Below are 22,087 nucleotides of genomic sequence, written 5' to 3' on the forward strand. Positions count from 1 at the left end.
TCAACTGTCTGTCTAGTTTCACAAAACTGCGTCGTTCGCATTCACAAAAAAAAAATTTCCAGAAGAACATAGCATAACACTTCCTCCCCTCAACTCAATGCAGTGATAAACAACCTCAACTCCCATAAAATCAACTGCCGCAATCCTTTTTAAGATTTAGGAGCATATCTAACAAGTAGCCTAAAAGTCATGATATGATCTAGCTATAGTAAAGGGTGGCTCAACTGCATTTAGTTTGCATGAGGCCTCCTATCACCCTACTTCGTCTCATATGTCAACACATCACCTCAAAGAATTAATTACCCAAAAACATAACTTGTCAAATTACCTCGAAGAATTAATTACCCAAAAACATAACTTGTTAGAGACTAGTCATTGACAACTGTTAAATTTGACAGTAACCATTCTAATCTCCTTGCTGAGATACATCATTGTACAGAATGGATCAACCAAGTCAAAATCACGTTTTTTTTTACAAGTCCTGCCAATATGTCGGTGGAAGACATCCCACCTTCTTATTTTTCCTAGTCTCTACTTCATCCCTTTTATGCAACACAAGGTAATTACTCCAACAAACTCACAAAGCTTCCTTGGGACAATTTCTTTCATATTTTGTGCCTTTTCCATGCCATATCCATCAAAAAGAAAATCCACAGAAGGGACTTAGATGTATTGAGCCCTAGCTGTTCTGATTGTAGCACTGGTTGCAGGGAACCTACCTTAAGAGACAAGATAATCAACATAGATTGCTATCTCATGAAGAAGAATAAACACTTTAAATCCACTCTTGAATGAATTGAGGCTGCGTTTGGAAGCATGAATTTCAGACCTCGGATTTAAATTTGTGTGGATTTGAACAAATTTCAATACAATTTTATATTACATTTTATTTAAATCCAATACAAATCCGAATTCAAAGCCTCTCCTAACATAGGGAGACCATACAACAACAACAACAAGACCAAACCTTAGTCCCACTAAGTGAGGTCGGCTATATGAATCATTTTTCGTCAATTTATGCGATCATGGACCATTTCTTTTGATAAATTCAAAGATATTAAATCCTTACTCACTATCTCCTCCCAAGTTATTTTAGGTCTACCCCTACCCCTTCTACTGCCCCCCACAGTAACTAAGTCACTCTTTCTCACAGGTGCACTATAAGGCCTACGTTGCAAGTGTCCATACCATCTGAGTCGTCCTTCTCTTATCTTATCTTCTATAGGAGCTACACCTAACTTACCACGAATATGTTCATTCCTTAATTTATCTTTCAATGTTATACCACTCATCCATCTAAGCATTCTCATCTCGGCAACTTTTACTTTTTGGATATTATGTTTCTTCGTCGCCCAACATTCTGATCCATATAGCATAGCTGGTCTTATAGCTGTCCTATAAAACTTCCCTTTCAATTTTAAGGGTATTCTACGATCACATAGAACACTTGAAGAACTTCTCCATTTTACCCAACCTGCTTTAACTCTATGCATTACATCATCTTCAATTTCTCCTTCAGCTTACATAATTGATCCAAGGTAACGAAATCTACAAGTGCTATTTATTTCTTCATCATCAAGTTTAACTTTGTCTCCAATATTCCTCCTATCATTACTAAAATTACATTTCATATATTCTGTTTTATTTCTACTTATCTTAAAGCCTCTAGATAAACATAGGGAGACCATATTTCTAATAATTCATAGCATAGCAAAGGCTTAATTCTGTTTGTAGAAAGTTTGCAAATAAAATAAAAATAAAATAACACTCAGTTCAGTTAATAAATTCTCCATACATCTTCAACGATACAATGGAACCCCAAACAGTGTCTCCATGCTAGCCAATTGATTCTGCAAGAACTTATAAACAGATTCTGTGGTCATGGAAGCTATTCGAACGACGACACCAAATCCCTGCATATAGAGGGAACCACAGGCTTGCATGTGATTCATAGGCAAAAGCTTTACAACAAAACCATGCACTATATTATGATAACTCAGCAGATATATTCAGAAAAATACACAAATGAGCATAAATTTGGATCTTTAGATGCAGGTGGTGTTGTTAGTATAACAGGAAGACAAAGAACTTGGTCAAGGCAGCTGAAAGAAAATGAAATTTAATTTAACAAAATAAAATGTAATTATGTCATTGATTATAGGGCATTCAGTATTTCAGAGATTCCAAGTAGGCCTTAGGCCGAATAATACATTGATACCAATCTAGGCATCCTCATCAGATGTGAACCTGATAATCTCTTGGAAATGTTAAATGAAATTTGAAAGAAATGAACAAATTTTACAGCTCCATTAATCTTTTACACAACAATATCCATCCTATGATTTACAGAAAGAATGTTCTAAAAGCATAAGAAATTGAATTAGGAATCTTTGTGCTTTAAATTCAAATGTGATGTTAAAGTTGAAGGAGCAAAACATAAATGGTAACAGCCTTAACTTTCCACATAATAAATTATCCTTGGATAAATGTAACAAAGTGACTCAATCGGTTTATCTGGATAAATCAAAGTGTTGGCTTTTTTAGTCCGATTTCTGTTTTGATGCTAACAAACACAAGTGTCTCTTATGTGTGTGTTTTAGTGCGTAAACAAGTATTATTCAGGTCACACATATGATCAAAAGAACATGGAAGCTAAGGTAGGTCTTAAAGCACAAATCTGGCGCATTCCATGATGTCAAAGAGCAAAAGAAAAGAAGGAGACATGTTTTGAATTGTAATTGCATTTGATTTTATTATTTGGTCTATAATAATCCATGTATCTGCATGATATGGATTGTATGCTCAAATGGCCACAGACTGACCATAGGGAACCACAAGTCCGTTGACTGACCTTAGGGTTCTCAACCGACATCAGATTTTTTGGGTTATTTCAAAGCCATAGGTTGACCTTAAGACACATCATGAAAATTCCCTTAAGCCTAAATTGCCAACACACAAAAAGGGACAATATCATATAAGGTCAAAAGATAGGAAAAATAAGTTTTTCAAAAAGCCTCGATCAACTGACCTCCTTGCGTTATAAACGCTTCAAATGACCGACCTGTCCAAAAGTCAAAATGAAGACCATAACTCGGCCGACAGACCTAATTTGAACGCTTTACCCACGATCAACCGAAACCTGACTTTGACTTTTCCTACCGCCCTCAGCAAACCAAACTTGAAGTTCAAAAATGCCTCGGCAAACCGAAGCCCATGATCCGACAAACCAAACTTGAGGACGAGCGACCGAACCTCAAAGGTTTGGATTTTCGCCTTCATCGGTCGACCGGCCACTGCCCACGGCAAACTGAACCTTGAAATTATTTCAAATTTGCTATGTCTGTTCAGGCGACTGGCCCATTGCACCGGGCGACCGAACCTCTCTGGTTGCCAATTTTTTACCAGAGTAATTAGGGTAAAAACATAATAAAACAATTTTCAAAATTCCTAATCGATCCCCAACGGTCATATTTTGTTGAAAAACTATAAATACCCATTTCATAACTCAGATTAGCAACTTTGATTAGTCAATTTTTCTCTCTAATTTTATCCTAATCAAAGTTCCCCCAAAACACATTTTTATAGCAAAACTCTTTTATTAAGGCAAATCTTTTACACTTTCCAACTCTCTTCAATTAGTCTTTGAAAACCATGTCTACAAGAGAGTTATTTTTATAGGCATTTTGTTTTTCATTCTAGGCATTAACTCTCTCATTTCCTTTTCACTTTGAAAATCATTTTGGGTGTTTGTTTTGATATTTCTCCAAATATTTCCATGGTAAATCTTATATTGGAGAAATACATTCTTGCTTTCATTTGCAAATTGAATATCAAATGTTTGTATTTTTGTTCTGTACAAAATCATTTGAAACCAAAACCCTAGGTTCTCCAGTTTGTTCTTAAAAAAAATATATTGTTTAGAAAAAATCTTTTGTAGGGTTTAAATCTTTGAAATTTTTTATCATATACATTATTTTCAAAGATTACAAAAATTATTTTGAAAGCATCCTTACTCTACTGAACATATTTCATATCATATTAGAGTGCATATATTTTGAACTTAAACGTGTATTGCTTGTATTTTCAGAAGCATTATTATGTACAAAAATATTTTTATTATATCGATTGGGTTCAGTCCGAAATTGAACTGGGAAGTCTCAGCCCCATAAGTGAGACCGTTTGGTTCAACCCGGTAAATTGAACTGGAGAGTCTCAGCCCCGTAAGTGAGACAAGTTGGGTTCAACCTTATAATTGAGCTGGGGTTTACCTTGCCCCATAAGGAGAGGTTGTAACGGCTTCTTCTCTGCCCGTTTAAGTAAGCAGAGATAGTGTAATCCTAGGGGAGTATGCCCAAGGCGGGGACGTAGGCTGATTTGGTCGAACCTCGATAACAAACATCGTGTGTCGCTCTCTCCTTATCTCATTTAATTTTTACACTTTAAATTCAGCATGTGTATGCTTGTTCATTTATAGTTATAACAAATTGCATGCACAAATTTATTTTAAATGAGATACACGTGTATGTCTGTACATATTATTTATTCAATTTTTACATACACGATCATAATTAAAATGGGATATGATATATAGTGAATCGGCGTAAATGTTTAATTTAGCCAAAATGTTTTTAAAACTCAATTCACCCCCCTCTTGGGATTACACCAATTCCAACACAGAGGTTAGTACTCCAGACAGAATTTGGGACTAACAGGACACTAGAGCTACTAAACTCAAAGGGTGTATTGGCTGATGGATGGAATAGAAATGACATTAATTGTATCTGTGAATTTTACTACAAAAGTTGTTTAAAAAAAATTAAAAAAACTAATACTTGCTTGCGTAGTTTAAATGACATTGCTGCTACAGTTTAGTATAAAAAAAAACACAATAAGTAACCATTTTTAGAGCAAAAAACAATTAATTTCATTATGACATAGAGATTTGAAAAAAAAATACCTTTGGACCAAAAACACTGCAAGAACCAATGAAGGATGGTTTAGTCAAATGGTCATCCGAGTTTGTTTTTCTACTGTTCCCCAAGGCCGACGGAAAGTGTAATTGCTCTGACATCATCCTCTTCACATCTTCTTGAAATTGATTTTGAACATGCTTCAACTTAGGCCTATATACAAGCAGTGACAATTGATTGTTTCATCTTGTTTCCTTCCATCATTTTAAGCATTAAGAAGCTAACAAAAGTTCCATGTAAATAATATCATCGCCAGGAAGGGAAGGTAAAGCAAAGTCAAAGAAAAGATGGACCAACCCTAAGATTATGATCATGGCCATGACTTGGTAGCCCTGCATCCGTTCAGAAATAGAAGAAAAGCTTTCCCGCTCTAGTAATACCTGTGTTGCAAATAAAATGGTAAAGCAAGAGAAGGGCAAAGCAAGATATTAGGAGTTCACGACCTCCTCATGCGTCAAATTAGAAGCGCCCTTCCACAAATTCTTTTATTCATGCATATAATGAAGAAAACTATATATCTTTTCAAAAGAAATTGAAATTTAAAATTTAAAAAGAAGAGAGAGGCAGAGATCCAAAGAGAAGGACAAGATATCCTCCAAAAGAAAACAAAAGAAAAAAAAAAAAAAAAGAAGCATAAACGAGCAATAGAAAATACAAGAATAAAATAATGCTAACAAAGCGTTCCTTTCCCGCTGGACAACCAAGAAGTAAATTCAGTTAAAGCAACCTACGGAATAAGCCCACAAAGAAGCAATGAAAACAATTTTGTCCCAAAGCAAATGTACAGCAAAGAGAAAAAATACATTATCAGAAATCCACTCCAACCAAATGCCTCAAAACACCACATAGACTACACACTTCATGCAACTACAACCTGCCTGCATCTCTATGTCTCCCAAAGCCTCTGAAAGAAGTCAAAAAAAGAAGGGAAAAAAAAAAATCCAAAGAGCTCAAGAAAATCCAATATTCACCCAAGAAAGTAACTTAATCTATGAGCTCCAAGTTATCAAACAAAGCAAAATATATGAGAAAGTGACTCATCATTGCCACTCATCATTGCCATAGCACATCATACACACACACATCAAGTGATAAAGACTATGAGGTTTCCTAATCTACAGCGGAGTGTTGGCATTAACTCTGTTAAGGATGCCCAACCAAACAAAAGCCTTGACCTTAAGGGAACCTTGAATTTCAAAATTCGATTAACAGGAGGAAAAGGAACAGAGAAGAATCAGTTGGGAATAAGAGAATATATAAGAAACAAAAACCATCCCACTTTCATATTCTAGAATCTAATCGAAAGATGGGTGTAAAGAGTCCAGGAAATTGAGTAATAGATAGAGTTCACTCGACTCCCTATCACTAAGAATTCGAGGGAATGAAAATCTTGAGAAATACTTTTCCCATCAAAACTGAAAGAGAAAATAGGCACATAATTAAGTGGTAAAGCTGGAAAAGAAAGAGAAAAGTAGTAGAAAAAAGGTTGTTCCCAATCCCATAAATACTCCCAAAACTGAAACCAAGAACCATCTCCAATTTTGTACATTTTGAAAAAGAAAAATAAGGATGACATCTACGAAATGAATTCCCAAAGGCTATCTTAGGTGAACACCACCAGATTTACTCTTGATCACCTTGTGCCAAAGAGAATTAACTTCCAAGGGGAAAAATGAAATAACCTCAGGAAATGCGCTATAATCACTTCATCACAAATGCAATATTCTTAGACACCAAATTACCAAGACTCAGCCCAGCTCTTACAGCCTAAGACCTACAAAGAACCTCCCAACTCACCAAGTGATCCCTCCTCTCACCAACATCAAACTAGAGGAAACCCCTCGAGTCTCAACACACTCTCCAGTTTAGCAATTTCCAAATGAGAATCTTAAATTTCAATTTTAACGAACAATTCCAAGAAATATATATATTACAGGGCAGTGGATTCAAATTCCATTGATCCCAGACATTAAAACTGATTAAGCTTGGTTTGGAAAATGGCAACATAAACTACGCTTTAATATTTTAACTTCACCTACATATAGATGGTCATCATACTTGCACATAAATTGAGTCTGTAGGAGTGGAAATGGGAAACTTTGTTCACTCCCACCTCAAAGGATGACTTTTGATCAACTCAAGATTCAAACTTTGATCTTCAAGGTGTTCATTAAGCATCCATAAGGCATGCCCCTGCTCAAACTTAAACAATGTCTACATTACAAGTTGTGACTAATACAAATGAGCTTGGGGTAAAAATAAAGTGAAAATGACATCTTCTTTTCCCATTAAACAGGACGGGAAATCAAAATAGAAGAACAAGAAAAACTACTTTGACACTTAAAAAACATAAGAAACAACAATTTACATTTTGCAAACAAGTTGTAGAAAGCTGAGATCCACAAGTTCAAACAATAATTGCGCCCAAATGAATATAATAAGAAAGGGCCTGCAGAAAGAATGGACTGGTTGAATCCAAAATGGTTGAGTTCATAAAATAAACTAAATAAAGTGAAGTTTGAAGGGGCTAAAAAGCTCCATATTGTGCGGTGTCAATATTTTGAATTCAGATTGGACCGCATCCAAAACAAAAGACATGTAAAGTAGGACAGCATTAGTAAGAAATAAGTTTGCAACAGTTGACAGTCATAGAAGGCTTAAAGAAGGCAAAAAATGGCAGGCAACCCAAGATTCACCAAGAAAAGATGAGTAATAGTCATATGAAACCACTAAACATAAATGTCACCAAATCATCAAACCCATCCAACCCATCAGTAATTCATAACCAATTGATTATTCATGTCAAGATATGCCTACTTATATGTTGTTAGTAAGGTTAACTTGATCGAAGTTGGAAATTGTCTAGTTAATGAATTCAAAATCAGATCAACTCCTTGAGAATAGCCTGCTTACTGCCATTATCACTCATGAGCATCAGCACAATATGAAACTAATCATAAATGCACGGGATCAAAAATATTACCGTGTCAAGAAATAAAGGCTGACCGTCCTCTAATAAGATATGATTGGTGCTTCTATAAAGTTCAAACTCCCATTTTTCTCCACTTTCATGCCGCCCACTGGTGATCCAATCAACAATAAGCAAGTTCGAGTCAGATACCACTCTAAAAACTTGCTTCTGGATATACCTTGCAGTGGAAAAACACGTCACTGGATCCGGAACATAGGCAAAGAGAGCATCGCTTCCAATTTTTGCCTACTGCATGGCAATAAATTAGCCACTGTTACTAAGAATTGATTTCATGAAACTAAACAAAAAGTTAACTGTCTTACAAATTTTCATATCCCCAACTTTTGCCAGTTCCAACAGCAAAAACAAGTAAGATTCCAACTCCACATAAGTTCTGTTTACAAAGAACTTAAAGTTGAGCTTACCTATAGCCTCATATATTTATGTTCAACTAATTAAACTAACCAAAATGAACTGTCGGAACCAGTAATTTGAATCTCCCAGAGAAATTGAATGGCGCCCTTATCATTTAGAATCTGAAAGCATCTGACCTTAAAAATTTCATCAGCCTAAATGGGGCTATTGAAGAAAATGATATTCAAATCCCTACACACAAATGGCTATAAAAAGTTGAAAAAAATGCAATTTTCTTTTTCATGTTTTACCCTTGCTGAGCAAAAGGTTGAAAGTATCATTTCAAGAAAAATGAAAATTGATAATATGAATTAACTTTTGGTGATGACACCCTGATTGAGGACTGCCTACATCCTTAAGGCCACCTATTCAGCATACTTACTTTAGGCATAGAATTAGGAAACTGTGATTGTATAGGACTTTTATTTTTATGTTGTATAGTTTCCTCTTATGTTGGAGTTTTTTTGTAATTATGTGAGGCAGAAGTACTTTGTTCGTAGGTTGTATGAAACATTTAATCTCTCTCTCTCTTCTGTTGTATAATTTCCTCTTATGTTGGAGTTTTTATGTAATAATGTGAGGTAGAAGTACTTTGTCCGTAAGTTGTATGTAACATTTAATCTCTCTCTCTCTCTCTCTCTCTCTCTCTCTCTCTCTCTCTTGTTGTAGGTATAAGTACTTGGTTTTAAAGTTGTATGAAACAGTTAATCAATTTGAATTTAGATTTCCAGACCTCTTTCTCTCTCTCTTCTTCTCTCTTCCTTCTCTCTGTTTCTCTTAATCAATTCTCTCTCTTTTATATTTCTTTACCGTCCTACATCAATTTGGTATCAGAGCAAAATTCAGTTCAGTCCCAGTCTTCACTATTTTCTGTTCTTCCATCACTTAACTGCCACCATTACACACCATAAGGCCATAGCATATTTGTAACCCATTCAATTCACTTCCAATTTCTTCACACATTGCTTCAAACCAGATAATTCCAACCATTCATGCAAACAAATAGAGAAAAACTGGAAATTCAAAGCACTGTTCATCTGCAACTTCTTCAAAAATTACAGTCGTACCCCTCAAATTCAAACTCTAAATTACAGCATCATTTCATCACATCTCCATCACCATTGAAGGTGGCCACCACTGAAACGCCATACCCTGAAATTTTATTGCCGTCCGATCACCAGAGAAACCCCATGCGCCAGACTAACTTTTCCCAGCCAACCCCCTTCAAAATCCCTAACTCTCTGACCTTTTCTTTGCACACCCCACAATCTACTACCAGCTGGAAGACTGTCACCAAAGAAGCCTTGCTGGCAGCAACATGAGACCACAACATGCATATGAGGCTGAACTAGAACCTTCTCCAACCTGCAGATTTACGAGAATTGATTCTAGCCAATATTTTTGGTTTTTGTTTCCAATATTTTGAAGTTCATTGAGGATATTCAAGTGCTAGCGCATGATACATATTTTGGAGGATAAATTTAGCACCAACACTGGATTCAAGACTATTTTCTGCAGTTTGTGGGTGTTTTTGTGAAGATTTGAGAAAGTTGGAGTCTGAGAAATCGCATGACAATGCTGATAGCTATAGCCTCATTGCAATTGTGAGATAACCAGTATTTTCCTATTTATCTTGATTCTTGATTAACATTTACATGATTAGGAATAATAGTAATTTGCATAACTCCGAGCTTCTTATTACCATTAAATCCCCCTGCCCCAAAAAAAAAAGAAAAAAAAAAACCTTTTTTCATATTAATTTCTTTATTCATTGCTTGAATCTTTGTTCATGCGCATCCTCCCTTGTTGTCATACCATGTAAGACCATGTCAACTCATGTGCATTATGTTGAATGCCTTAATGTATGTGCATTGTAGTAATTTTTTAGGATTCATAGCACTAGTAATCAAGTTTAGTCTTCCTTAGCATCATTGTGCCATATTGCATTATCCATGGCCTCCAACAAAACCATAGCAATGATTACAATCGAATTTGCACCAATTGACACCCAATCTTTGTTTGTCTAGTTAGACACTCTTCAAGACTCTACACCCCAAAAATTTGAGAATCTCATTGAACAATTTGCACAAGCCACAAAATTGTTGGCTAAATGCCTTGTAGTAGATGGCTTAGAACAATTAGTTAAGCATTCTCATGAACCCCTATATTTAGTAGGGTAAGCCTAGGGCACTCTTCCCACTCCAGGAGGCCCTATAGCTCTAACAAGATGAGCTAGACTCCAAGACAACAGACGAGTTCAGCCCCTCCAACCTCAGGTTAGCCTAGAGTTTAGTTTAAGGAGCATAGTTTTGATGAGTTTGACAGCGTAGGATACCAACCTAACCGTAGACATGCTCTACATTCCCTTAGGCATGAAGGGGAGAACTATGGAGATATTGCTAACAGAGTCAAGCTAGATGTGTATGATGGAAAATTAGACCCAAGTTTCTTCTTAGATTGGGTAGAAGAAATGGAGGATTACGTTGAGTGGAACCATGGTCTTAAATTTCCACGAAACTGTCGAAATTTCCAATTTCCGTCACCTTCGAAATCGAAATGGTAGTCGATTCCCATCTTGCATAATTTCCGTTGAAATCTCAACGAATCATCCGAAATTTATCGAAACCTCGAAATTTTGACGAAATTTGTCGAAATTTATCGAAACCTCGAGAGTGAAGTGAAATTTCTCTTTTAATTTATTTTATTTATTTTATTGAAACAAAAGGTTATCACAAGTGCTTTTGAAATTATATGAAAAAATAAACTTATAGTAATATTTTATTTAACCATTCATGTCTAAATTATCAATATTTATATAATAAATAATATTTAAATGATTTATGAATTTCATTTACATTAACTGAATATGTTTAATGTACATTATCTTACAAACATGTTTGATACACATACTATTTTACAACTTTTCCACCTCATACAAAACATAGATATATTTAATTTGTAATATATTATTCTTAAAACTTATATTTTTATGTTTGTTAACCATTTCTAATGTTTCACAAAGAATTCCATGCTTTACTACTAGTTTCCGTTATTTTTTCAAATCGACATCGAAATTTGAGTCGAAATCGAAATTTAAGACCTTGAGTGGAACCATATACAAGGTGAGAGCAAAGTTCGATTTTTGCCAAGATGAAACTTGTAGGACCAGCCAAGAAGTACTGGAAAATTGTTCAACAAACCCTCAGGGTGAGTACATGAACCTCCCATTACCCAATGGGAAGTGATGAGACAACAATTGAAAGAGAAGTACCTTCCTCCTTCCTATAAGAACCAACTTTTTAGTGACCTCTTGAACCATCGACATACCACCATTGCAGCAAGACATATTGAGCAATTTGAGGAGCCATTTCTTAGGAGTAGTATTGTTAAGGTCACACACCACAAAGTCACCAAGTTTGTGAATGGTCTTAAGGAGGATGTTAGGAGAGAGGTTCTGAGTCCTTAGAGGTAGCTTATTAGAAAGCAATTGCCATCAAAAAGTACCACAAGATCCCTCATAGATCATCATCTTAGGATAGTGAGTCTCACCAATCCAAATCCTTCCCTCAATCTAGATCTATCATTCTCAGTTTATGATGTTTATCATTAGAAAGTACAACAAAAAATAGAGCCCTATTATGTTATCCGCTCCAATGAGTCTAGTATTACTCAAGCTAGTAGTTCATCTGTGTAGTGTCATCATTACCACGCTAGGGTCACAGAGCTACTCAATCTCCCCAACGATCCTTAACTTTGGGGCGTGAGACTGATGACATGCCAAATTGTGGATCTGATTGTAGATGTTGTTGAGTACTCAAGGGATGAAGGTGAGCTTGTAGATGATTTTGAGGAGGATGATAATAGTGTTAGTGTGATGGTGAGGTGTTTCGTCCACTACTATGAAAGTGAAGGGGAACAAAACTTTTAACATTTTCATCCAATGTAAGGATAGAACATGCAAGCTAGTTATTGATGGAGGTAGCAGCATGAATGTAATCTCCAAAGCATCTCTAAGTAAATTGAACCTTACTGGACAGCCACAATCCCACGCTATTAAAATTGAGTAAATAGAACTTCAAAGAGGTGCCTTGTACCCATCCAATTGGGAGATTATAAAAAGATAAAGAGTCTACTATGACATACTTTCAGATGTTGCCCATCTCTTGTTAGGATGACCGTGGTTTACTAGCTTTATGATCTTGATGTGAGCAATCATAGTAGGGAAGACATTTATCCAATTTATCGCCCTTGAGAAACATTTTGCATGCTATAGATCTCATTCCAAGTTCAAAATTACCTAATTTGCCTCATTATAAAATAAACCAAAAGGACCATGCTGAATCAAATAGGTAGGTAGGAGAACTCCTTGACAAGGGCTTTGTGAAACATAGCCATAGTCCATTTTTGCAATACCAGCCCTTTTAACCCCGAAGAAGGATGAGGCTTGGAGGATGTGTGTAGATTGTAAAGCCTAAATTAGATCACAATCAAGTATGGGCTCTCTATCCCTAGTTATGAGGATATGCTTGACATGCTAGCTGGATCTAGTTGGTAATCCATGATATATTTGCGCAATGAATATCTCTAAACTAGAATTAAGCTAGGAGATGAAAACTGCTTTTAAGACCCATGATGATTTATTTGAGTGCTTGTTCATACCCTTTGGACTTCTAACGCCCCATGCACTTTTTATGAGGGTTATGACACATTTTTTATAGACATTCATAGGAAAATTCTTACCAAACTATTTCAATAATATGCTAATCTATAGTAAGACTAGGGGGGAGCATTGATACATCTTCATAATGTTTTTGTCACTTTGAGTGATGCTAATTTGTATACTAACCTCAAGAAGTGCATTTTTTTACTATCTAGTGTGCTCTTTTTTGGTTTGTCGCCTCTATGCAAGGAATAGCCACTGTTCCTAGTAACAATACAGCCATTAGGGAGTGGCTTGACCACTTGAGCCAAGGACTATTTCTAAGGTTCGTAGCTTTAATAACTTAGTACTTTCTATTTGCAACTAATAAGGGGTTCTGGCACCATAATGGCTCCCATGTGGCTCCCATCACTAACTATCAAAAGAAAGGGGAGTTTCATTGACCCCTTCAGCCAGAGCTTTTAGAGAAACTAAGCAAAATATGATTGAAGCATTTGCAGTTATGCAATTGGATTTGAGTAGTCTTTGAGGTTGCTTGTGATGCCTTTGGGTTTGGGTATAGATGGTGTTTTGAGTCAAGAAGGGCACTCTGTGGCATTTCTCAATGAAAAACTCTCAAATGCTGAACAGAGATATAACACAGATGTCAAAAAGTTTTATTGTGGTATTACTCCAACAGTGGAGATATTATTTGTTATTCCAGTAGTTTGTACTCTTTTCCAACCACTTTGCTTTGAGCTATCTTAGTTCGTTTAAGAAGTTAAATGCTATGCTAAGCATGCTGGTTGTAGACTTTATTAATGAGTATATCTTTGTTATTAAACATCATTCTATTAGCTCATGGCCTCAAGTAGTTGTTCTAATTCTGGGATCATGTTTTAGGAGGTAAATGAGGGTCATCGTAAATTTATTTTATTTTTTTAAGATTTTATCATCCATGAAGGTTACCTATTTATAGTACTAGGTCATGCCTTCCCGCACTTTTTTAGATATTACTTAGTTTGAGAGTTGCATGCTCGTGGGTTAGCTTGTCATCTAGAAAAGGATAATAGTACAGGTTTGATTGGCCTCCTATGAAGAGGGATGGTGCTAGGATAGTGTCTTAATGTCATACCTATCATTTAGCCAAATCTAGGAGACATGATTTATACCCCTCTTCCATTACCACACAACTTGAAGAGACCTAAATATGGATTTTGTTCTTAGAATCCCAGAAACAACATACATACATGATTCCATATTTGTTGTTGTGATAGGTTTTCCATGATGGAACATTTTATCCATGTAATAAGACGCCCAATGCTTTTCATGTGGCTAAATTGTTCTTTAAAGAGGTAGTCAAATTGCCTGATTTGCCTCCATAGTGTTTGATAGCATATCAAGATTTCTAGTTACTTTTGGAAGATAGTTTGGAATGTGAAAGACTCCCTTGATTTTTTTTTTGCTTGCCACCCCCAAATAAATTATCAAACAAGGTTGTGATATGCTGTCTCAATGAGCTACTTAGGAGTATAGTGGGAGAAAAATAGGGCAATTGGGACTTGGTGCAGCCCACTACTGAGTTTGCTTCTAATAATTTTGTGAGGGTTAGAGTCCTTTTCAGCATGCATCTGTTTACAAACTCCATGCACCTATAGATCTTTTTTGATTTACCACCAAATGCCCATATTTCAGTTCTTTTACATCCATGAGTTGTGGGCTGAGATCAAGCGAAAACTTGCCAGGAGTAATACGAATCACAAACTTGCTGCAAATGTGCATCATAAAGCTAGAGAATTAATTTGGGTGATAGTTTCATGGTTCCCATTAGACTTGAACACTACTTGAAAAATTCATTTAAAAAGGTCCATGCCCATCTCATTGGCCCTTTCCTATCCTTAAGAAACTTGGACCTAATGCATGTTTACTTGAATTGCCTACTAATATAACCATTAGTCCAATTTTTAATGTGGAGGATTTAATGCCTTACTAAGACACCTTTGAGCCTCATACTTTGTTATCTTGTAAACATGTAGTGTTCGTAGTTCCTGAGGCTCCTTCCATTTCTTAACCACAGGACGGACTGGAGTCTATTTAGGAATGATGCGTTTGAGAGACTACCTCAGGATGGTTTTCAACAATACTTGGTTTTGTGGATAGGTCTTTCAACTTCAAATGCTACATGGCTTATAGTGCTCATGAGTGAAAACAGAATGGAATTTCTGTATTTCTTGAATAAATCTTGTACAGACCAATTTACAATATTTATAATACAATCGGAAGATCTAAATATGAAAATAATCTCCTAAACAAATCGCTCTCAATAATATACAATATATACTTCCCTAAATTAATTCAAGATATTCGAAGATACTCAGGATTTCTACACTCCCTCTTAAGTTGGATCATAGATATTGATCATATCCAGCTTGCAAATGAAATCATCAAAGTTCTGGCGGGCTAGCCCTTTAGTAAAGATGTCTGCAGTTTGTTCCTTAGTAGGTACATAAATCAGAAAAATGGTTCCTTCTTCAACCTTCTCTTTGATAAATGTCGGTCCACTTCTACATGCTTAGTCCTGTCATGTTGAACTGGATTGAGAGAGATACCGATGGCTGTTTTGTTGTCCCAATTGAGTTTGATAGGGAATTTCACCGGGATTTGTAATTCTTCCAAGAGTGTTCGTAACCACATTCCTTCACATATCCCTTGTGCAACTGCCCTGAATTCAGCTTCAGCACTGCTTCGAGCCACTACATTCTATTTTTTGCTCCTCCAAGTTACCAAATTTCCGCATACAAAGGTACAATATCCGATGGTAGACCTTCTATCTTCTGTTGATCCTACCCAATCCGCATTTGTGAAAATTTCTACTTCCTTGCTTTCACATTTCTTGAAGAAGAATCCTTTGCCCGGAGAACCCTTGAGGTACCTAAGGATCTTATACACAACATCTAGGTGAGTCTTTTTCGGTGAATGCATGTGTTGACTTACCACACTTACCGCAAATGCAATGTCGGGTCTGGTATGTGATAGATAAATTAGTTTACCAACCAATCTCTGATACCTCTCTTTTTCAACTGGTATTTCGCAGTCTTCGATCCTCTTTACTGCTTCAATCGGGGTTTTACTAGGTTTGCATCCAAGCATGCCAGTTTCAGTTAGGAGATCAAGGATATACTTTCGCTGAGAGACACTGATACCCTTTTTTGAACTAGCAATTTCCATTCCCAAGAAGTACCGCATTTGTCCCAAGTCTTTAACTTCAAACTCTACAGCTAGGACTTTCTTTAATTTTTCAATCTCCACTGTATCATCTCCAGTTTGGATTATATCATCAACATACACTATCAAAATTGTTTTTTTACCACTTTCAGACTGTTGGAAGAACATAGTGTGATCTGATTGCCCTTGTCTATAGTTTTGATTCTTTATCACTTTCGCAAATATGTGGAATCATGCTCTGGGAGATTGCTTAAGTCCATACACGGACTTCTTGAGTTTACATACTCTATTTTCTTCACCTTTCTTACTAAAACCTAGTGGTATCGTCATGTAGACTTCTTCTTCTAACTCGCCATTTAGAAATGCATTCTTAATGTCAAGTTGCTGTAGTGGTCAATCTAAGTTAGCCGCCAAGGATAGGAGGACACGAACTGTATTCAATTTTGGCACTAGTGCAAATGTCTCTATGTAGTCAATGTCATAGGTGTGTGTAAACCCTTTTGCAACGAGTCTGGCATTATATCGTTTAACTCTCCCATCAGCTTTATATTTCACTGTGAAGACCCATTCACAACCAACTGACTTCTTCCCTCTCGACAAATTCATAATGTCCCAAGTTCCATTTTTTTCAGAGCCCACATTTCCTCCATGACAACTTCCCTCCATTTAGGAATCTCCAAGGTTTCTTGGATATTCTTTGGAATTTTTATCCTATCAAGGTTAAAAGTAAAAGCAAGATATTTTGTAGACAGGCTTTTATAAGACATGTATTTTGACCAAGGATATTGAGTACATGACCTAGTTTGTTTTCTAACTGCAATGGGTAAATTGATGTCATCGGGTACAGGCATATCAGAAGGGAGCTCATGACCATCTATTACCTGATCGAGATTGGGCGTGGACAGTGGACTCATGGTTGCTCGGAGCTATCACCAGTTCCAACTCTCTTAGTGCCTCGGGTATGAGATTCTCCCTGTTCTTTATGTTTGGCTTTCTTGAGTAAACAAATATTTCTGTGTTGTTTTGTTTTTTTGCATCTCCTCCTGAGGTTAAGTGATCTTTTGTACATGATAGGTCAGGAAATGATGGAATGGTAGACTCAGGAAATGATGCAATGCTAGACTCAGTGAATGGCACAGATTCATCAACAGAGAAATCAAAGAACCGATCTTCACTCCATTTCTCCCCCTGAAGAGAGGGCTTTGGGAAGTAAGGAGTGGTTTCAAAGAACATGACATAAAGGTTAACAAACAATTTTTTTATGATAGGATCATAACATTTATAGCCTTTCTGAGTAGGAGAGTAACCAATAAAAATGCACTTAATGGCATGAGGTTCCAATTTATCCCGATTGTGAGCATGAACATGAACAAATGCAATACGTCCAAAGATTTTCAGAGAGAGATTGGAGTGGAGCCGAGTGTTAGGTAACCATTCCTGGAGTTTCTGGAGAGGAGTGGCAAAAGAAATAACTTTACTAGGCATTCGATTAATGAGATGTGTAGCTGTTAAAATGGCATTGCCCCCAAAATATTTTTTCATATTTGTAGTGAACATCAATGTCCGAGCTACTTCAAGAATATGCCTATTTTTACGTTCAGCAACCCCATTTTGTTGAGGGGTATCCACACAGGAACTTTGATGAACAATTCCATTTTCTTGAAGATAATGTTCCAAGATATCATTGAAATATTCCGTACCATTATCAATACGTAAAATTTGAATGTGAGTTTGGAATTGTGTTTGAATCATGGAATTGAAGCTGACGAAAATAGAACGAACTTCAGTTTATCTTTCAACAAGTAAACCCAACAAATACGAGTATGATCATCAATAAAAGTAACAAATCATCTCGTGTGAGTGCGATTAAGAGAGCGTGGGGGCCCCCATAAATCACTGTGAATCGTAGTAAAGGGTCTGGATGGTTTGTATGTGGATTTTGGAAAGGAAGTACGCTAGTGTTTTGCAAGTTCACAAATCTCACACTCAAATTCAGAAGACGTTTTATTTGAAAAAATAGAAGGAAATAAACGTCTTAGATATTGAAAATTTGGATGACCCATCCTAGAATGCTATAACAAAATTTCACTATCACTAGAAACAGATGCAGAATCACAAATAATAGTTTTACATTGTTCACTTACATTAGCCTCCTCAAAGTAGTAGAGTCCCTCATACTCCTTAGCACTGCCAATCGTCTTCCCCAATGATAGGTCCTGAAAAACACAATGAAAGGAAAGAAATTTAGCAGAACAATTGGAGTTTTTAGTTAACTGGCTAATGGATAGTAAGTTACACGATAAATTAGGAACATGAAGAACGGACTCTAGTGTGATGGAGTCAAAGAGTTGGATATTCCCTTTGCCTGCGACAGACGAGAGTGATCCATCTGTAATTTTAACTTTCAAATTTCCAACCCAAGGTGTATATGATGAGAAAAGATAATAGGCATCGATCATGTGGTTAGAAGAATCATAATCAATAATCCAAGGACTTTTGGATTTAGAAGTTATATTCAAGGCTTGCAAAAAATTACCTCTTTGGGCTAAAGAACCCAAAGAAATATTTGTGGAAGGCGAAGCTTTGTAATAACTAAACGAGGTCTAGTCCGCCAATTGCTTGAACATTTCTCATTAATCCCCATCTCACTGTCGAAACCAAAAACATCAAGGTCTTGCTCCAGTCTTTCCTCTTCTTTTTCAATTCCCTCTGCTTCCAGCTCCGTTTCCTCCTCGTTCTTGTTCCTCAAAGGGCTCAGCGTAAAGCTCCAAATACACCTCTTCAACATTTTCCTGAGCTTTTGGCACTTGAGTCTCTAGTACTCCTCGAAGCTCAAACCCTTCAACTCCTCGTCCGACTCCGAATAGTCGCCATGCCTACCACTGAAATCACGATCGAGATACACACAATTCTTGTTCCTGCAATGGTCGCCATCGTCAAACCTTCTAGGGCTTGTTCTAAAATCTGGACGGTCGTACACACGACTGTTGTTCCTGCGATGGTTGCCATCGCCGAACCTTCTAGGGCTTGTTTTGAAATCTAGACAGTCGTAGGAGTCCGAATGACGACGGCAGTGATTTGAATCTTGGTGATGGGCTCTATAGCCATTGATGGGACTACAGCTACGGCTGCAGTTGGAATAGTCGTTAGATCTCAATGAGTAACAGTGGATGTCTCGACCGTTATGGTGGTGTCTAGTCGAGGCAACAAGGGCCTAGGTGATGAAGAGGCATCCATGGAGTTCTCGAACCTTGTGGAACTCTGTTGGAGGACCTCGTGAGATTCAGAGGTCATCGAACCTCTACTTTGGCTGGCGATTTCCGCCATTGATAGCTAGGTTTAATCTCCTAGCTTTGATACCATGAAAACAGAATGGAATTTCTGTATTTCTTTAATAAATCTTGTATAGACTAATTTACAACATTTATAATACAATCGGAAGATCTAAATATGGAAATAATCTCCTAAACAAATCTCTCTCAATAATATACAATATATACTTCCCTAAATTACTTCAAGATATTCGAAGATACTCTGGATTTCTACAGTGGGAATGCTCTTGAACTGTATCGGGTCATACTCATAGTTCCACTCTCCAAAGCCAAGTTCCTTTTAGTCAAAGAGATGATGGCAGACTGCCTACATCCTTTTAGCCGCCTATTCGGCATACTTATTTTAGGTGTAGAATTATGAAACTATGATTGTATTAGAATTTTTTTGTGTTGTGTAATTTAAAATTTTCTATAATGTGGGGTTCTCTATGTAACTATGTGTTTTAGTTAGTTATAGGAAGCACTTGGTTCATACATGGTATGAAATACTCTCTCTCTCTCTCTCTCTCTCTCTCTCTTTAATTTATTCTCCATTCTCTATTATGTCCAATAGCTTCTTTTCTTCTCACTTCTCCCTCCTTCTTCCCTCATTCTCTTTATTTCTCTCCCTTAATTCTCTCTCTCTATTTCTATTTCTATTTCTTTGCTGTCCTACATCACACCCTTTCATAAATGGTGCCATTAATCCCATTGGATTTCACCGTCAAATTCAAAACTAAGAATGTTTAACAAGGCACCCAACTGCACACTAAAAATATACTTTAATTTTTTCCATTTTCCAAATATAAAAGAAAAGAAAAAATGGATCCATTTTTTTCTTTTCTTTCTAGTTTTTTTATTTTTATTTTTTGTGGGGATGGGTGTGGGAAAGTCGGTGTTTCATTTCAAAACCTTTTTCCCTTGCAACCCCTATAAACAATTCATTACTTATAAATAATAAACATACCAGTTCAAAGCAAAATAACAATATCACAAATTCAATGTGAACTACACAATAATAAATAAAATGACTTTCTTGTCCATCATTTGGTAAAGAAAAGATTGTATACCTCCAAGATCTGTTCAGAGCACTTTGATCCCACAGACTTATACACCTACATCGAAATAAAGTCAGAAAAGCCTGAGAAAACAACACATAAATTACAGATAGAATCTAATGGAGCATAAGTTATTTCATTCAGAAGCGTGCAACTTCTACTCAATTACAAGGTATAGCCCTTCTTGGTTAAAACCAATGAATATAGAGAAAAATCAAATGACGGTGGAGTAGAAAAGAAAAAAGAAAACCTTCGTAGAAGCCTGAGTTGTCAAGACCGCGGTGCAACCATCTCCAATGGTAAATTCAGATGAAATAGAATCTCCCTATGCCGAGTATCATAAAAAGAAAAACTTAAAGTTTCTACCGAGTATCATAAAAATAAAAAAAAAATTTAAAGTTTATACCAATATCCTGTAATATATATATATATATATATATATATATATATATAGAGAGAGAGAGAGAGAGAGAGAGAGAGAGAGAGAGAGAGAGAGAGAGAGAGAGATGAAGGCATACAGAGACAATGCCACCGCCATAGCTGAGGCTGTAAATCCAAACAGCGTCAGTTTGGGCCGGGCTCACCTGACAATGACCAAATTTAATATATGGGCAAGTTTAGATTGTTGTGTTGATAACTTAGCATATTTGCGATGATAAATTTACCCAGAATCATGATCATCAAGATAACAAAATATATAAATAAATGAAAGATAAAGCAACAAGAAAAGTAACAATACGAAGCGCATACTGAGTACGATTCGAACCTTTCTCGGAATCATGAATTTGAGCGGATACTTTGAGAAGCATTGAGTGACTCTGGATCTCCCTCCCACTTTCTCCACCAACACCCTACCCGTTTCCATCTCTCTCTCTCACTCTCTCTCTGAGTCAGCTGCAAACCCAGTAAAATGGAGAGAATGCGGGATGTTCCCCGGAAAAAGATTAGATTAACTGTTGGTCCGATTGTATTGTTATGCCTTAGATGCAATTTTCAACCTTCCTCTGAATTCTGAACTAAATATTGACTTAAAAAAAAAAAGAAGTTTGACTATCTTTTTGCTAAATTTGAGAAGAGATTTGTGTTTTTGGCATTCTCTTAGAAAGTTTGTAAAATTTTTGAAACCCCGTGAGACTTTTTCTTAACTTTAGGGAAGGTTCTTGAAAATTTCAAGTATAAGGTAGGTTCACATTACGTCTTTTGCAAACTCGAAGGAATGTCAATGTTTTTTTATCTATGACTTTTTAACAAGTTTACCTTTATTATCGATACCAACCAAAGAAATAAGAACAAGAACATAGAACTATACAAAAATTCACACGAAGAAGAACTCTTACATGACACTCAAAATCAAAATGCTCACAAAACATCAAAGTCTAAACACTATTCACTTACAAAACATTCGATGTCAAACTATAAGTGTAACGACCTGCTAAATTTTTTTTTATATTAATAAATACTATGAAATTCCACTGCTCCGTTATTTTCTAATTAATATA

At 36.3% G+C, this 22,087-nt stretch overlaps 1 protein-coding gene across 3 annotated transcripts; it reads right to left on the reverse strand.

Moving 5' to 3' along the window:
- Positions 1 to 1,689: 1,689 nt before the first annotated feature.
- On the reverse strand, positions 1,690 to 21,583 carry LOC131159687 (urease accessory protein D). 3 transcript variants are annotated; one of them, XM_058114778.1, is made up of 9 exons: positions 21,355 to 21,546; positions 21,107 to 21,172; positions 20,839 to 20,913; positions 20,601 to 20,645; positions 8,120 to 8,187; positions 7,954 to 8,050; positions 5,268 to 5,350; positions 4,958 to 5,123; positions 1,690 to 1,913 (listed from the first exon to the last, which is right to left on the reverse strand). In XM_058114778.1, exons 1-9 carry the CDS (start codon positions 21,451 to 21,453, stop codon positions 1,800 to 1,802), a joined length of 813 nt encoding a protein of 270 aa, XP_057970761.1. In that variant the 5' UTR covers positions 21,454 to 21,546; the 3' UTR covers positions 1,690 to 1,799. The 3 variants fall into 3 exon arrangements, with proteins under 3 accessions (XP_057970761.1, XP_057970760.1, XP_057970762.1); XM_058114777.1 differs by having other exon boundaries at positions 7,954 to 8,187; positions 21,355 to 21,583; XM_058114779.1 differs by lacking the exons at positions 7,954 to 8,050; positions 8,120 to 8,187 and having other exon boundaries at positions 21,355 to 21,576.
- Between the last annotated feature and the right edge of the window lie 504 nt (positions 21,584 to 22,087).

This window comes from Malania oleifera, chromosome 7 (assembly GCF_029873635.1).
Source record: "Malania oleifera isolate guangnan ecotype guangnan chromosome 7, ASM2987363v1, whole genome shotgun sequence".
Lineage (NCBI taxonomy): Eukaryota > Viridiplantae > Streptophyta > Magnoliopsida > Santalales > Ximeniaceae > Malania > Malania oleifera.

Excerpts from the sequence above, each read along its gene's own strand:
- LOC131159687 (XM_058114777.1), bottom strand. The coding sequence starts at position 21,453 with ATGGAAACGGGTAGGGTGTTGGTGGAGAAAGTGGGAGGGAGATCCAGA. Across the intron at positions 21,173-21,354 it reads AATTCATGATTCCGAGAAAG|GTGAGCCCGGCCCAAACTGA; the intron begins GTTCGAATCGTA and ends GGTCATTGTCAG. Across the intron at positions 20,646-20,838 it reads CAACTCAGGCTTCTACGAAG|GTGTATAAGTCTGTGGGATC; the intron begins GTTTTCTTTTTT and ends ATTTCGATGTAG.